The following is a 17,444-nucleotide window of genomic DNA, read 5'->3' as shown; positions in this document are numbered from 1 at the left end:
TTGTTGGTGTTGTAATTTTTATTTTATTGGTGTTGTGTTTGTTAAATTAGTTTCTTGTTTTTTTGTGATGTTGTTGTAATATGTAATATGTTCACAATATAATTTCATTTGAACTTAATTTGTATAATATCCTATAATAGCTATTGTGAATGAAATAATAAATTGGATGGTTTTGTTCTTGCTGAGCTAATTTTAGCAAGTGTGTGTGTAAGTTTTTTAGAAGGAAAAAATAATCATTATTTTATTTTACAATCATACCGTGTTTTTGTACAAAGTGTGTGTGGAAGTAAAATAGTGCAAATTCCTCTTTTTTATTTATTAGAAAATTCAAAACGAGAAAACATGGCGTATCTGTTTAAATATTAAAAATTTATAGTTGAAAGAAATATTTACAAAGATTTGTATTTATCATCCTTCAAATACACATTTGCATTCATCGATCAAAGATCGGGTGTGGAAGAGGATCAACTCATGGAGAGGTCGTCCGTTGTCTAAAGTGTTTTTCATATTGCTGATACTACGGTGAATGATATAGAGAAGATGTTAAACTCTTTTTGGTGGGGTGGCGGTACCAATAACAAAGGAATAAGGTGGTTATCTTAGGAAAGGATGACGTGTCCCAAAAGTGAAGGTGGGCTCGGTTTTCGTGACTTCAAGGCTTTCAATATGGCTATGATCGCGAAAGAAGGGTGGCATATAATGATGAATCCGAACACGTTGGCAGCTAGAATTTTTAAAGCAATGTACTTTCCTCGTTCATCTTTTTTTGAAGCTAACCTTTGAAATAATCCAAGTTATGTATGGAGGAGTTTATGGAAATCCTGCCATGTGCTTAATCTTGGATGTAGATGGAAGATTGGAGATGAAAGAAAAATTAAGGTGATGACCGAGCCGTGGCTTAGACGTGACGGAAAGGGCTGGATACGTGCACCACAACCCCAAGGTGTGTACAATATAACTGTCAATGATCTTATGTTGGATGATATTAAGCAATGGGATAGTAATAAAATTATGTAGTGGTTTTCTAATGATGCTGCAAAGGTTATTCTAGAAGTACCCCTAATTGATGTGGTGAAGGAGGATAGTATGGTGTGGAGGGAAGAACAACACGGCGAGTATTCTGTTAGAACGGGATATAGATTACTGATGCGGGAAACAGGAGAAAAATGTAACAGGAATGTTGGAGGGCATTGGAGCAGTTTATGGAAAATTAGAGCGCCACCAAAAACTAAACATTTGCTTTGGCGAATTGGTCGCGACTGTCTCCCTATGCGAGTTAGACTCCGTCAACATTATGTTCAATGTCCCTCCGTTTGTCAGCTATGTGAGAATGAAGTAGAAGACAACTGGGCATGTTATGTTCGGATGCGAAGAAACCAGACAAAGTTGGGCAGCAGCTGGGTTAAGCACAATTATTGAGTCAAGGCTGTTACAGTTTAACGAGGCCAAGGCGCTGAGGCTGGGTTAAGAGGATTTTGCATCTCAAAGGATTTTGCTGTTCCTGCACTTACAAACAGCCCCATTGCATCTCTAATACACCAGCCTCTTTTTACTATGCGTCCATGATCATGAAAACCGGCATCGACGTTGCGTTTGACCCATCTAATTCGTGGTGGCTGCCAAGTATCTTGCTGCTGGGATTACTCTTCATCTCCATTAGCTTGTTTGAAGTTTTGAGCCTTGAACCAATCATTCCACATTTGAAAAGCTTGCATACCAATTTGAGTTGCACTCTTTTTTTCTTTGTTCCATAACCGGTCATTTCTATTGTTCCATAGCATCCAAATCATCACAGCAAACCTTCCAGCAACCTTCTTTTCTTCATTGTGACAGACATCATGAATCAGTAATCAAACACCATTATTGAAGAACTAAGAAGAAATTTGCATAAGCAAAATGTAAAACTATGCTAAAGCTTAGGCGCGGTTTGAGTCTTAAGCAAGAAGAGAAATTGCATTAATAACAAAATTTGAGTTCTTACAATGTGATACACTTATTTATACAATGTAAAGGGCTAATCAACAAATCTAACTAACTAACCAATCCAACCAACTAATTGACAACTCATCATAACTAACTTTTGACCAAAGTAGTTATGGAAGCTAGATAACTTGTGCAGCAAGATAACTCTTCAATTCTTCTTGCCTTGAGCTTTAACATCCTCCCTCAAGGTAGAATAAATATCAGTCATTTCAAGCTTGGTCTGTAGCATGTGAAAAGGACCTGGATGCAAGGATTTGGTTAAGATATCTACAACTTGCTCCTTTGAGGGAACAGACAGCAAATGAATGAGCCCATCTTGTACTTTCTCTCTAACAACATGTCAGTCCGTTTTAATATGTTTTTTTCTTTCATGGAAGACAGGATTTGAAGCTTTGTGGAGTGCTGATTTGTGGTCACGGACTCACGGTAGATCACAATAGGTGTAGGATGTGAAATGTGAAGGTCTTGCAGCAAAAATTTCAACTATTGGCACCAAGGAGACCAGTGTCAGAGTGTCTTGAATTAAATCCAATGCATACTTTCTTTGACATAGAGAGACACCTATTTTTGTCCTTGCTACTTCAAAGCCTAAGAAGTATTTGAGAAAACCAAGATCTTTGATACTAAATTTTTCATCTAGTAATGCTTTCATATTTTGGATTTCAGCATTGTCAGTTCCCCCTAAAACAAGATCATCATGTTCTTTGCTTTTGGTCTTTTCGGTTCTCAGTTTTTTTTTTGGCTCTGTGTTTCTAACCTCTCAAACTTCCTCCCCGTACGTTCTCATTTTTTCCTCTATGATTTATGCCCAAAGGATTAAGGTTTGATTGATCAAAAAAAGGTAAAAGACAGCCCCCTTTAATTCGCTTCGATTTCTTTGATGAAAATTTGGCTTGAATTGGAAAGAAACAAAAATGGAAGCTTGAATCAAGGATATGAATTGGAGTTGACAGAGACAAGGAGGCATATTTCACACCGTAACCCTTCAAACACTCTATTTATCACCAAACAAAGTCACATATTAGAAAAAATAACGCGACCAAAACTTATATGATAATAAAAATGGGCAAAATTTAGGGTACCGAGTGATGTAATGGGAATTGCTACCCCTAGAACCATTGTCGTTTAGTTCCACTTTCTCTTGGGCTTAGGCCCGTATTGTAACAAAAAACTAAGTTTCTAATCAAACGGAAAAAAAAAAAAAAAGAGAAGAAAAGAAGACTACAACACACTTTCAACACCATGATTCGAAAAGACATATTTGTCCCGTTACCATGATGACATATTTGCTACAATTCTTTTATGAGGAATGTTTTTGATAAAAAAAAACAATAATTCACAAATTCATTGACTGCCTTTTTGTCTTTTCTTATCTAATAAAATAATAATGATAAAATCACCTTTTTTCTAAAAATAATTCACAATTTAATTGACTGCCTCTGTTTTTTCTTGTATTAAAATTAACAATAATAATAATAAACTATTTCTTTGTGAGAGGAAAAGTAAAAACTGCATCTAAAGCAATGCATGTAAGTTTATCCTAATAAAATCACTAAAGTGTTCTAGTCTCAAAGAGAAAAATTACTCCATCCGTCCCATAAAAATTGTCACATTTACAATTAACTCGTGTTGTCCTTTCTAATAACTATCTTTTGAAAATAAAATACACAATAAGAGTAGGGGTGATCGCGGTGCGGTTTGGTTCGGTTTTGAGCATAAAAGTCATCCTAACCGCGAGATAAAAATGAATGTGTTTTGGTTTGATTCGGTTGATTTTTAAAAAGTCATTCAAACCAAATCAAACCAAACCAATGCGGTTTGGATTGGTTCGGTTGGTGCGGTTTACAGCATAACGTTTTAGTACCGAACAATTTTAAACATATAAAAAAAAAACTTGAAGTTCCAAAATAACATTGTAGTACCAATAAAAATTATTGTTTATCCAAAATAACATTATAGTATCTTACAATTTTAAATATCCAAAAAAAGAAATTGAATTTCCAAAATAACATCACAGTACCGATAAAAGTTGTTTATCTAAAATAACATTACAACACCAAAATAACGTTACTGTATAAAAAATAAAAACAACTTGCAGTTCCATTAATTTGATCGACTGAATTGGTAATTGGGCTATGTATATTGGAATATAAATATATAATAGTATCTTAATGTGGTTTTTGCGGTATCCACAGTTTTTACGGTTTGCGGTTCAGTAATGTTGAATATGCCTTGAAATCTTAGTTACAAGAAGTCAGAAAAATCTTTGTTGAATCTTTTTGCATCTTTGATGTTTTGAAGATTTTTTGAAAAAAAAAAAAAATTTCTTGGAAGATATTCTGACTTGGATTTGTTTTATTTTAAAACAGATTTGTTACTAATTTTTGGCATATATTTTTCTATAAATAGGGAGTGCTTTATTCATAGAAAAATTGAGAGAGAGAGAGAAAAAGAGAGTAGAGATGTAGAGGCAAGGATTAGGGTTTGCCACCACATAAAGGCTAGGCTCTTAGAGAAGAAAAAGGGTTTTTTCTCTTGGTATAACTCTAGGGTGGGCAAACTATCTTTGTGGTACACCTTGGGAAACACTTATCAAATTGAGTCTCTTGGCCACGGGAAGAGATTCGGGATTTGGGTAGAATTAAGATTAATTCTTGTAACTCAATTGGAACTCTTTGTAAAGTTACTCGTTTGATATAGTGGAACGGAGGGGCTGCTCTCTCCCCCAGACTAGGTCATTATTGGACCGAACTGGGTAAACAAATATCTTGTTCTTTCTTCTCCATTTATCTTCTTTATCGGTGTTGTTATTATTATTGCTTATTCCGCTTAATCATTGGTTGTCGTTCTATTGCTCCACACATCAAGTTCTTTTATTGGTGTGATTTTATAGAAGAATTCACAACAATTGGCGCCCACCGTGGGGCAATTGGAACAATTTGAAGCGAGCGGCATGGGTTCTAAGTCGGATATCGAGGGACTTTCCGAAAGTAATTTGGAATTGTGGAAAGTGAAGATGGCAGCAATTTTAATGTTCGGGATGATGGGTAAAACATGGAGTGTTGTTATCCGGTGCCTCGAAGATAACGAGTTAATGGAGATGGCGAAGACGGTCGGCCTGGAGAGGCGGTGGTAATAATACTCGGGTTACTTCTGAAACAACAACTTTATTATGTGGAGGTTCTAGTGGAAGTTGAGATTCAGTGGAGTGTTGAGTCATGGACTTTGGATGCTCCTTTCACATGTGTTCAAAGAATGAATACTTTGAGACTCTAGAGCTAGTTGAAGGTGGAGTCGTTCACCTTGAAAACGGGAAAGCTTGAAGGTTCAAGGTATGGGTTCAGTTTGTCTTACGAAGTTTGACAATCGTGAGTTTCTTTACAAGATGTGAGGTATGTTTCTGAACTTAGATGCAAAGATAGTTGGTTCTACTATTGGTCATGCATCTATAACTAGTGGTGATTCTCATAATGTGGTTGAGTTGTGGGACTTCGGGTGGACCTGTTAGTGACATGAGTTTAGTTGGACTAGTGAACAAGGTTTACTAGGTGTTGAACTGAACTATAATTGTTGGAGACTAACAATAGCTTGAAGTATGTTTCAGAGGAGTTGAAGAGGTCTTGCGTGTTACAAGGTGAAGATCATGGTGGGTATACTTTGGTGGAAACTCAGTTTGAGGTGGAGTCTTCCAATAGTGGTAGACAGTCAACATTAGCTCTTGGCTATCTAATCGTAGATATGGAGGAGAGTGGTATTGTTGAACCAAAGGGGATGACCATGGAGACCTTGTGGATTATGTTTCAATTGTGGCTGAAGAAGTGCAAGACCTTGAGAGGATCTTCAGGGAGGCAATTGAAAGCAACAGGTGATCAGACTTGGTAACTTGTGAGACTGCTGGAGGTAGTTGGATACAAGGAGAGTTTGATGTTGCAGCTTGTGGAACCACCTAAAATTCCAAGGTTGGTTTGGATCCAAGCAAAACTTCGAGAGTACGGAAGGCATTCCGGGGTCGAAGAGTGGTGAAGGCTTGTAGGGCTATCGCAAAAATCCATGGATAGTCAGAGGCAAGTGATTCTTCAGGAGGACGGAAAAGGCACAATCCGGGGGCTGAAGAGGGATGGTGGAGCTTGTTGAGCTATCTAAAATTCCGATGATAGTTGGGAACAAGCGTTTCTTCAGGGAGATACGGACTTGACCAGTTCGGAGTCTGAAGAGGGTGCGGTGAATCTTGTGGGGCTACCTAAAATCCTATGGTAGTGGGATGCAAGATCTTCATGAGAGCGGAAGGCATTCCGAGGATGAAGAGGGAGGTACAATCCGGCGATCTTGAATAGAAGATTCAAGATGGAGAGAGCAGCACGGTGGTTGATGGGATCACCATCGATTTAAAGGCAAGGTGGAGAATTGTTGAATATGCCTTGAAATCTTAGTTACAAGAAGTCAGAAAAATCTTTGTTGAATCTTTTTGCATCTTTGATGTTTTGAAGATTTTTTGAAAAAAAAAAATATTTTCTTGGAAGATATTCTGACTTGGATTTGTTTTATTTTAAAACAGATTTGTTACTAATTTTTGGCATATATTTTTCTATAAATAGGGAGTGCTTTATTCATAGAAAAATTGAGAGAGAGAGAGAGAGAGAGAGAAAAAGAGAGTAGAGATGTAGAGGCAAGGATTAGGGTTTGCCACCACACAAGGGCTAGGGTCTTAGAGAAGAAAAAGGGTTTTTTCTCTTGGTATAACTCTAGGGTGGGCAAACTATCTTTGTGGTACACCTTGGGAAACACTTATCAAATTGAGTCTTTTGGCCACGGGAAGAGATTCGGGATTTGGGTAGAATTAGGATTAATTCTTGTAACTCAATTTGAACTATTTGTAAAGTTACTCGTTTGATATAGTGGAACGGAGGGGCTGCTCTCTCCCCCAGACTAGGTCATTATTGGACCGAACTGGGTAAACAAATATCTTGTTCTTTCTTCTCCATTTATCTTCTTTATCGGTGTTGTTATTATTATTGCTTATTCCGCTTAATCATTGGTTGTCGTTCTATTGCTCCACACATCAAGTTCTTTTATTGGTGTGATTTTATAGAAGAATTCACAACAAGTAAGAAAGTCATCCAAATACATCCAAACCAAATGTGGTTTTTGGTTTGATTTGATTCAGTTTACAGTTTTACTTTTGGAGTGATTTGGGTGCGATCACCCCTAAATAAGGGTGTGCTTGATCTGCTAAAATATAAGACAATTGAAAGAACAACTTCATATGGATTGTGTTTAATTTTAAAACTATTCATATAATTGCACAAATTAGGGGTAAGGGATATGAAAAAAATTGAAATTTTTGTCCTCCACTAAACTATGAGATAATTTTTTACCATCTGTACAAACCGTCTAATATACAAAAGTTACATTTTTCCATGTAAAAAAAAAAATTCAATATCTTAAACTTTGTAATATGTTATGTCATGTACTATGTATTATCATGTTCCATACTTATACTTGTCCCGTTTGGTGCGCATGATAGGATAATGACGGGATAAGATATAAAGCAGAATAAGATAGGATATAAACAGGATAACAGTTATCTTGAGTTATCCTATCATGCGTTTGATGCACACAGGATAACAAACATGATAACTATCATATCATGTTTTTAATACATACTCTCTCATAATAATATGATAAAATATATGCTATACTTAAATGATAAAATTACCCCTGTAAAACAATTATTATTTTTATAAATTATTTTGTAATACTTTAAATTTTATAAATAAAAAATATAAATAAGTAATCAAATAACTTTATATAATTTTAAATAAACATCATGAGAAAATAAACAAGTTAATTTTTTTTTATATGAATCATAATCAAATAAATAACTCAATTATATTTGTTAGATAAGCTAAATAATATATTATATCGCATATGTAATAATAAAACTATCATTGCAAATGAATTATATTTAATTTCTTATAAAATTTAAATTAATATCATTTTTTGCAATTTTTAATAATTATTTTACTTTAAAATATTGTAATTTTAGTAGAATTTTGATTTTTTTAGATTATTTAAATTACAAAATTACCCTTACGAGAAAATTGTTTATATATTTAAAAATTAATTATTTTAAAATTAATATCAAATTATTTTATTATTTATATTTTTATTATTTAATATTTTATTATTTTATGATTTTATTATTTATATTTATTATTTATATTAATTTATATTTTTTATTTTATATTTTATTAAAAAAATTACTAATAAATTATTTTCTTATCTTATCTTGCTGGTAACCCAGCTCAAATTTAGGACAAAAATTTTAACTAAAAAGATAGAATATGATAAGTTTTAAGATTAACTTATCATATCCTGCTGTCACAACAAATACTAAATTGAGAGATGATATAATATAATTATCTTATTTTATCTGTTGTCCTGCACCAAACGGGCGCATATCAAAGAAATGTTAATTGTTAAGACCGATAATTTGGTAAGATCACTTTTTTCTTTCTGAAATTTATTTTTTTTATTTATTACAGTATATTTTTTTAATTTATTGTGGGACCAACTAGTACAAAATAAAAAACAAAACAAAATGGTTAATGATTGATCATTTACGTTTCTTTTGGGACAACCATTTTCCCACTGTGTGTGAATTGAATGAGACCGCGTGAGAGAGAGAAAGAGAGAGAGAGTAGTGAAGCTAGCTAATCATCCTCCTACTCAAAGTCGTCTCCACGTTCTCTTGCTGTCTGTATGTATCTGCCACTATTCATTTCTATATTCCAATTAATTCCTTTTTCTTCTCTCATTTTTCACTTTTTCTTCACAATTCCTACAATACATTGTCAAAAATTTCACTTTTTGAGATCTGGGTATGCTACATTTTGCCATTAACATTCTCATTTACTCATAAAAATGCTTAATTTATTGATTTCTTATTGATTTCTTTTCATCAGCTTGGTTTCTTTTCCCAATTTGTGAAATTTCACTTTTGCTTTAGTATTGTCAGGTTCTGCAGACTATAAAAAAGTGAACTTTTTTTGTAATTAGTTTGTGGGTATTGAAATTTGGGAACTGGGTCTTGCTGATTGTGTTGTTTTATGTGTAGAGATATTAGGATTCAGCATTGCTTGTTGAAGAGTTGATCTGAAATCTTATGTTTGATCTGAATTGTTTCTGTTGCTCTGAATCTTGTGATTACTGTGTTTATGGAGAAAGAAAGATTCGAAATTTGAGTGTTGTTGTAGGGTTTTGGAATTTAGTGACTTAGTGAGTGTGTAAGTGATTATTTTTAGTGTATTTTGTTGAATTTTGAGGGAAGATTTTGTAGTGTGAGTGATGGCTTCAATCACTCTTTCTCCAAATGCTTCCCCCATTGCATTGCCTCCGTCATCTAGTGCTGCTGTTTTGTCACCACCACCAACACCTAACACTTCTCAATCCAATCAATCATCTACTCCGCCGCAGGCCGTGCCTGCAACTTCTCCTCCTTCTCCGTCTCCACCGCAGGCCGTGCCTGTAACTTCTCCTCCTGCACCGTCGAATGCACCACCACCAACTTCACCACCATCACCTCCTGCATCACCACCTCCTGCACCAGTTGTAACATCACCTCCTGCACCAGTGGTAACTGCCCCTCCTCCATCTAAAACTTCACCTTCTGTCCCAAATTTGTCTCCACCACCTCCATCAGCTGATTCCCCTCCTCCTCAATCATCAAAGCCACCTCCTTCTCAATCAATTTCGCCGTCTCCTCCTCCTCCGGCCAATGTACCAAATCCACCTCCTTCTCAATCAATTTCGCCGTCTCCTCCTCCTCCAGCCAATGTACCAAATCCACCATCTTCCAATTCTCCTCCTGCACCACAAGCAAAGCCACCAAAAAGTAACACTCCTTCACCTCCTGCACCACAAGCAAAGCCACCAAAAAGTAATACTCCTTCACCTCCTGCACCACAAGCCAAGCCACCAAAAAGTAACAATCCTTCACCTCCTTCACATGATGCATCTCCTCCATCGGTTTCTCAATCTCCTCCTTCCCCTTCCACCGGTGGTCCTCCTTCGGCTTCCACTGTTGTTCCACCTCCATCTACATTGCCATCAACTCCTCCTTCAGTCCCTTCAGGATCTGCAGCACCTCCAGCAACTTCTTTGCTTCGTCCTCCTACGAATGAAACAGTACCTGATGGTGGTCCAACTGAGAAACCAACTGCTAGACCAACTGTTGATGGCTCTGGTAATATAGGCACGAACAACACGCCTTCAAATTCAGGAGGGTTAAAGACCGGAGGAGCTGTTGCCATTGGCGTCGTAGTTAGTTTAATTGTTCTCAGCCTTCTTGGTATGGCTGTGTGGTTTGTACAGAAAAAGAAGAAGGGAAAAGGACCAAGAGATGATTCTGCCGCACCTTCCCCATTTGCCTCTTCTCAGAATTCAGGTATTACACTGTGCACTGGAAACTATTAGCAATGTATGTCCTTGTTAGTTATTCATGTTTTTTATTCACATTGATTATTTTCTAATGAGATGAATACCAAAGGGTTTTCGCGGAACTGTATAAATTAAATTAGATATAGCTTGCGATTCTCAGGAAAAATCTGACTAGTCTGAAATTAGAAAATGCAAATGTATCTCTGATTTACATGTCTCATAGTTATGTTTCTAATATATTTGTTTTAGCAGCCTTTTTACTCCTTGTTATCTCATTCCAGTTTTGGTCCATAACCAGCTTAAGGTGTAACTCATACAACTTTGGTTACACTCTCTTGATTCTTCGTTATACCATAATACCTTAACATGTGTATGTTGAAGCCTAAGCATTTGAATTGGGTTAATGGTGATAACTTTCGGTAGTGTGTAGTTTCTTTTGGTTCAAACCTCTATGCTGTCCTTTTAGCCCTGCCAAAAAAAAACAAATGTTGCACTCATATGTGGTGCCTTTGTTTTGACAAATTTTAGCTGATTAAGCTGGAAAATTCTTGTTAGACTTTACTTCTTCTGACAAATTTCTGAATTTCGTTGCATTATATTTAAATGGCAAGGCACTATACGAATGCTACGTGTTTGTAGTAACTTTTGAAATTCAGTGACTCTTAAAAAGTGTAAATGGCTGATGAAATATTTGTTTTTAAACATTGATATTCTCTGTTAGGTACATTGTTCTTGAGGCCACAGTCTCAAGCTAATTTTGTAGGGAGTGGCAGCGGCAATGAATATGTGTATTCACCATCAGAGCCAGGTGGAGTAAATAGTTCAAGATCATGGTTCACATATGAAGAACTTATCCAAGCTACAAATGGGTTTTCAGAGGCGAATAAATTGGGAGAAGGTGGATTTGGTTGTGTCTACAAAGGTTTGCTCACAGATGGAAGAGAAGTAGCTGTGAAGCAGCTTAAAATTGGTGGTGGACAAGGGGAACGTGAATTCAGAGCAGAAGTTGAGACTATTAGTCGAGTACATCATCGTCATCTGGTTTCTTTGGTTGGTTACTGTATATCTGAGCATCAAAGATTGCTTGTCTATGAGTATGTTCCTAACAATACTCTTCATTACCATTTACATGGTAAGATTCATACCTACGATTAAGTAATTTGAACATCTGTGGCCTTTCGTTTGATATATTTTGTAGTATGTTGTACAAAGGTTGCATGTTTTTGATACACTGAAATGACACAAAAATGGAGCCGAGATTTTTTATACCTTCGTTTGGTAAACCATGGAAAATATATCATTTATGAAGTTCATTTATTTGCTTGATGAAAAATTATTTGAACCTTTCTTTTTCTTATGTTTTTAATATGTAAGAGATGATTTTGAAGAAAATATTGAAAACACTATTTTTAGGTTGATAAATTTTTGAAAATATCGACAACTTATCCTTTCTCAGTGTGGTATTGGAAACACTATTTATTGTTTCCCGTAAATTTTATTATTATTACTATCGCCATTGATGTTGTGCTTGAATTTTACAATCTAGTTAAGTTGTTCAGTAAGCTCTAATAATTAGGATGTACCCTCTAATTTAACTATTTTACAGATGATAAAATACCTGTTCTGGACTGGTCTATCAGAGTTAAGGTTGCTGCTGGTGCAGCTCGTGGAATATCTTACCTCCATGAAGACTGTAAGTTTCTTCTTTTAGACACATTCTTTTGAAATGTACATTTTTCTGTAAACTATGCACATGGATCCATTATTGTCAATCGCAAATTTAGAATAGCTCATGTTTTTAAGCTTGATCTTTTTGGTTCTTATTGCAAAATGTATTCATCTAATTTCTATTTGATAAATTTATCAGGCCATCCACGCATTATTCATCGAGATATTAAATCATCAAACATCCTTCTCGATCACAACTTTGAAGCTCTTGTAAGCCACTTTTATAATCTATACCCTCTGATGCAGAATACTTTATAATTTTATTTTATTTTTAAGAATTGTTGGTTTAGTAAGTTGATTCATTCTTAAATGCCAGGTTATGCTGAGCACCTCCAAATTGATGTTTCACCTTTTCTAATTGCGTTTTATTGATATGATTTGGTCAACAGGTTTCAGATTTTGGGCTTGCGAAATTAGCGTTGGATTCAAACACACATGTAACTACACGTGTAATGGGAACCTTTGGGTAGGTTAAACCTCTGTTTGTGGTATAGCTTGAGTCATATTTCAGTGTTTAGTTACATATGGAATCATATTATTTTCCCTCGAATGTTATTATTTTTCTGCCTATCAAAATGAATACATCTGTTACATCTATCCTATGAAAGCGGTTATTATATAAGTGTAAAGTGCTTACATGTAAGTTATTTCTATGACCAAAAGATAAAGTAAAGTCAAACTAGCTTCATATAAGTTATAAGTTGTTTCCGTAAGCTATCATGGGAAGCTTATGGCAAAAGCTGAAAACAGCTTATGGATAGATATGTCACAAGTTGTTTTCATAAACTCATCCGAAAAGTCTCACAAGTGTTTATTCCATTAGGTAAGCTCAAATGAACTAATCCAAGCAGACCCTAAGTAGCTTAGCTCCTTGCCACTATCTCTTTCTTTCTATTTTCCTTGTGAATGCTGGTTGTCACCAATATTGATAATACTCAAGTATGTACTGACCCCATTCTGAGTATATCTAATTGGAATAATTTGTTCCTAATTGCCAGGTACATGGCACCAGAATATGCGACAAGTGGGAAATTGACTGATAAGTCTGATGTATATTCCTTCGGTGTTGTGCTTTTGGAGCTAATTACAGGTCGAAAACCCGTAGATGCCTCTCAGCCAATTGGTGATGAGAGCCTGGTTGAATGGGTGAGTCACATATTTCAGCAACATTTCATTGCTTATTATTGTTATTGTCGTTCTTATGATATGGTTAAGATTCAAATATTGTGATCTAGTTATTGCTTAGTTGTTAAGCTGAGCTTGTATGACATTTCACAAGCAACTAGAATATGAACATCTTTTTGTTTTTCCGAGAAAACCTATTATTAAGTTTAAACCAAAAACCGGTTCCTAATCATGTAAACAAATTAATGGAACTACTTTTTGGACTATCTTGTTCCATTTTGAAACTTATCAAACCTTTTTGTTACACTATCTGAAAATATTTCCCTGTATATTATAGTAATTATGTTCGCCATGACTAAAATTACTCAATCACATGCTTTTCCAGGCTCGGCCTCTGTTGAATGAAGCCCTCGAGAAAGAGAACTTTGAAACTTTGGCGGATCCAAGACTAGGAAAGAACTACAATAGAATTGAAATGTTTAGGATGATTGAAGCTGCAGCAGCTTGCGTGCGTCACTCCTCGGTTAAGAGGCCACGGATGAATCAGGTAATTTTAGAACATGCCATTGCCATATGTACTTGATTTTATTTTGAAGATACTAATTTTGTTGTGCGTGCTTTTGTTTGTTCATCGTCACTTGCCAGGTTATGAGAGCTTTCGATTCCATGGACGAGTCTACAGATCTGAATAATGGAATGAAACCGGGGCAGAGTTCAGTGTTAGATTCTGGACAGCAATCTGCAGAGATAAGAAGGTTTAGGAGAATGGCTTTTGGAAGCCAAGATAGTACAAGTTTCTATAATGAGTCTCAAAGTAGCTATAGGAGTAGAGACCAGGACTCTACAACTATGTTCCCCCAAAATCAATCTCGGTCTTGGAACGTTCGAGACGACTCTTTATAGCTGCACCATGACTGCAGAAGTTTTCATGTGCGTATGCACATAGGTCTTCCATTTTGTACATCTTTTTATTTATTTTTTATACCGTTTTGGTTCTCATTTTCCTAATGCGATTTTATTTTGGTGGCGAGTGATGATTTCAGTATCCATATGATTTGTTGATTGCCGGTAATCAAATAACTCAATCCTATAGAAGTTACAGAACTGTATCTCACAATGTCATCAAGTCAAACTAATTATTGGATATTATTTTTTCATTCTTTTGAAATTTCAGATGCCCCCCCCTTAACCCTGGACTAACACCTAACCTATTTGAACATGAGGCTGGTATATTTACATAATTTAACTTTGCTTTTTATGTATATATATACACAACACTTTCACATTTTCTGTGTTGGAGAATCTTATGTGTTACACAATCCAAACTACAATCAAATCAACATATTACTCTGTAAAAGAGAAATATGAGACATGGACATTCCAAAATAATGTATAGCTTTCGCTATAACCGGTCTGCCAACTGAGGAAATCGTTGAAGAAGCCATGTAACACTCTTTATCACTGCCTGCATGTATATTGTTTCCAAGAGGATCAGTCTGATATCTTATTTTCATGTACGACACAATTTCACTAATAAAGATTAATTCACATACCAAAGTTGCATCCCCTGGTTTGATCGCAGGTTCAACACTGTCTCGCCCATATCTGTTTATCCGGAAATATAAGATTTATCAAGAAATTAAACTAATGATACTTTTTTTGACAGTATATTAATACAGAAACACATTCAAGAACAAATAGTGCCCGAACTGGAACAAAAACATTAATAGTTTGATACAAATAGACTAAGAAATTCAAAACTGAGTAAAGAAATTCCAAACCAGTTGCAATGCTTAGAAATTTCTACCTGTTATAACAAATAAACATATATGAATAAATCTATAAAGCACAAAAACCTACGCACCAATACCAGGACATTCAAACAACAGAGGGACAATTGCTAGAAGGTATGAAGAAGCTACTATAAACTTTTCTGCCAAAATCAGCAATCTTAACTGATAAAACAGCACAGATACTGTTGAATTAAACAGATACAGAGTCGCAATTCCTAGCACGGGAGCGCTCTAACCAAACACTGGTACAAGTGACAAAAAAATTCTCAAGCTTATGCCAGAAACAGGCACCACAGATACCCAGAGATATGGAAAGAAAAAAAAAAAATCTGATATTACAGAACTCTCATCAATTACACACTAAACCTAAACAAGCTGGTTGGCGAAACATTGAGAAATAGAATACATAAAAGCATTGGCTTTAGCGTGCAACCCAATTCCACGACATCATTTTAATCTGTTCGGTGATTGCTTCAATTGAAACATCTTTGTCATGAAAAATCACTTGATTCCTAGTTCTTCAAATAGACGAAATACACGCAAACCATGCTGTTATGAATTTTAAATCAATCACTTTTCCTCCTTCAATCAACCTGGCAAAATTAAACAACTGACTACTAACATTGTCCGGTAACACCATTTCCAAACCCAACTTGCCCCCTTGACACCTTCTCTAACCTCCCTATCTCCCGCCACCACGATTTTGCCCTCAACGAGCCCATACTTAAAATATAACAGTTCAAACCACAGCCTACTTTTCTCAGTGATTAGCCTCCACAAGAATATAATCATCATATCTAAACAAAAGTTCCATACAAAAATCTTGCAAATTGTTTATATTCTGATTTACTAAACATGCCAATGCCAGGCCACTCTCATCATGCATGTTAATGTACAGCAAATACAAAAGTATCATTAGTCATTACTTACGTTATCTGTCGCTTGCCATTAATCACCTCCAAACGATAAAAACTGCATCCTTTGCTAAAGGGAAAAGCTTTTCCTTTCCATTCTGCAGTCATTACCAGAAAAGCAAATGTCATTACAATCTTTTACCATATGAGTTGTACTTACAAATGTTCTTGTTAAATATTTATGTAACTCTATGAATAATATGGAATTCAAAGAGAATAGTTCAATTTGAATTTGAAATGCACCTAAATGCCAAATCACTCCAACTGATGATGAATCCTCTGTAGACAAATCATCAATAACAAACTGCAGATCTATGCTTGTAGAATCAGTGAACTTTTTGAAGAACTCTATAATTTCCTGTAATAATTAAGAAATTTTTTTTAATAAACTTCTTCTAATTAAGTACAACCACCAAATTAATTATTTGATTAAAAATAATCTTATTCCACAAATTACCTTACGACCCACAAAGGGAGATGGAAAAACAAGATCTTCATAAACACAATTTTCAGCTATAAGATACTGTACAGAATCCACATCATGTGAATTGATTCCATCATAGAAATTTCTGACAACATTTGAAGCTGAATCTACAACGTTGTTATCATCAAAGTGTGTGGTGGTAGTTGTAACTGAGTTATTTTCACCACTCTTATTAACTGCCATGTTCCATTTTCTAACTCTTTTTGTTCTATCTCCAACAACCTTAGTAACTGAATTAGAAGCATAGTTTCTTCTATGTGACAAAGAATCTAAAGGTGAAGCTAAGTTCAAAATTAGAGCTTGAGTGCTGTTGGAACTACACAACACCATAAACATTGTGTGCTCCAATCCCACTTCAACAACTACCACAAAAACACTTCAAACTTCACACTTTATCTTCATGTTTTACCTTCCAAAATTTTCAATCTCTTGCTATTAACTAGTACTACTATTTATGTTCCTAAACATAAACTTTTGACAAGATATTTATTAATTTTTTTTAGAAAAAGACAAATTAATTATCTTTTAAACATAAGTATTTTTTTTTGACAAACATAAGTATTGTTTTAAATAATTATTAGGTACTATTTATTGTTTTTTTTATTCATTAAATAACTAGTGTATCTAATCTATATTATACGATACATATATTAGTTACACAATATATCTAAAAAATAAGTTTTCTCTTATTAAGGAAAAGAGGAAGTATTTTTATACTACCGAGTACAATTAAATTTTCTTGTTAGAAAAAATATTAAAATATCTCCTAAGTACAACTTAGTAGTTAGTACTATAAAAAGTTATAGACACATTTGATATTTTGATATGTTGAAGTGTGTCGTCAAACTTACCAATATAATGACTTGAAGTGGTTAATGAGATTTTTCTATAATAAATTGTTAGGAAGAATTCAAATTTAATTTTTTTTATGAGAATAATTTTTGGTTAAATTTTATTTATTTCGTAGCCGTTTACCAA

At 34.8% G+C, this 17,444-nt stretch overlaps 2 protein-coding genes across 3 annotated transcripts; one reads left to right on the top strand and one right to left on the bottom strand.

Moving 5' to 3' along the window:
* Positions 1-8,593: 8,593 nt before the first annotated feature.
* LOC123888726 (proline-rich receptor-like protein kinase PERK8) lies at positions 8,594-14,443 on the top strand. Of its 2 annotated transcripts, XM_045937871.1 has the most exons (9): positions 8,594-8,743; positions 9,101-10,429; positions 11,144-11,554; positions 12,029-12,115; positions 12,290-12,360; positions 12,540-12,616; positions 13,149-13,296; positions 13,661-13,822; positions 13,921-14,443. In XM_045937871.1, exons 2-9 carry the CDS (start codon positions 9,331-9,333, stop codon positions 14,176-14,178), a joined length of 2,313 nt encoding a protein of 770 aa, XP_045793827.1. In that variant the 5' UTR covers positions 8,594-8,743; positions 9,101-9,330; the 3' UTR covers positions 14,179-14,443. The 2 variants fall into 2 exon arrangements, with proteins under 2 accessions (XP_045793827.1, XP_045793826.1); XM_045937870.1 differs by having other exon boundaries at positions 8,598-10,429.
* Positions 14,444-14,507: 64 nt separating this feature from the next.
* Positions 14,508-17,207, bottom strand: LOC123888727. The gene is made up of 5 exons (XM_045937872.1): positions 16,440-17,207; positions 16,226-16,340; positions 15,999-16,080; positions 14,829-14,880; positions 14,508-14,740 (listed from the first exon to the last, which is right to left on the bottom strand). Exons 1-5 carry the CDS (start codon positions 16,800-16,802, stop codon positions 14,678-14,680), a joined length of 675 nt encoding a protein of 224 aa, XP_045793828.1. The 5' UTR covers positions 16,803-17,207; the 3' UTR covers positions 14,508-14,677.
* Between the last annotated feature and the right edge of the window lie 237 nt (positions 17,208-17,444).

The sequence above is a fragment of the Trifolium pratense genome, linkage group LG6, assembly GCF_020283565.1.
Source record: "Trifolium pratense cultivar HEN17-A07 linkage group LG6, ARS_RC_1.1, whole genome shotgun sequence".
Classification (NCBI taxonomy): Eukaryota; Viridiplantae; Streptophyta; class Magnoliopsida; order Fabales; family Fabaceae; genus Trifolium; species Trifolium pratense.
Note: the sequence above shows the minus strand (reverse complement) of the source record. Positions and strands in the feature narration are given on the sequence as shown.

Coding starts and splice junctions, on each gene's coding strand:
- LOC123888727 (XM_045937872.1), bottom strand. CDS start 16,802: ATGTTTATGGTGTTGTGTAGTTCCAACAGCACTCAAGCTCTAATTTTG. Junction 16,341..16,439: donor CTCCCTTTGTGGGTCGTAAG/GTAATTTGTGGA, acceptor TAATTATTACAG/GAAATTATAGAGTTCTTCAA. Junction 16,081..16,225: donor TGGAGTGATTTGGCATTTAG/GTGCATTTCAAA, acceptor TAATGACTGCAG/AATGGAAAGGAAAAGCTTTT.
- LOC123888726 (XM_045937871.1), top strand. CDS start 9,331: ATGGCTTCAATCACTCTTTCTCCAAATGCTTCCCCCATTGCATTGCCT. Junction 10,430..11,143: donor TGCCTCTTCTCAGAATTCAG/GTATTACACTGT, acceptor ATTCTCTGTTAG/GTACATTGTTCTTGAGGCCA. Junction 12,116..12,289: donor ATCTTACCTCCATGAAGACT/GTAAGTTTCTTC, acceptor TAAATTTATCAG/GCCATCCACGCATTATTCAT.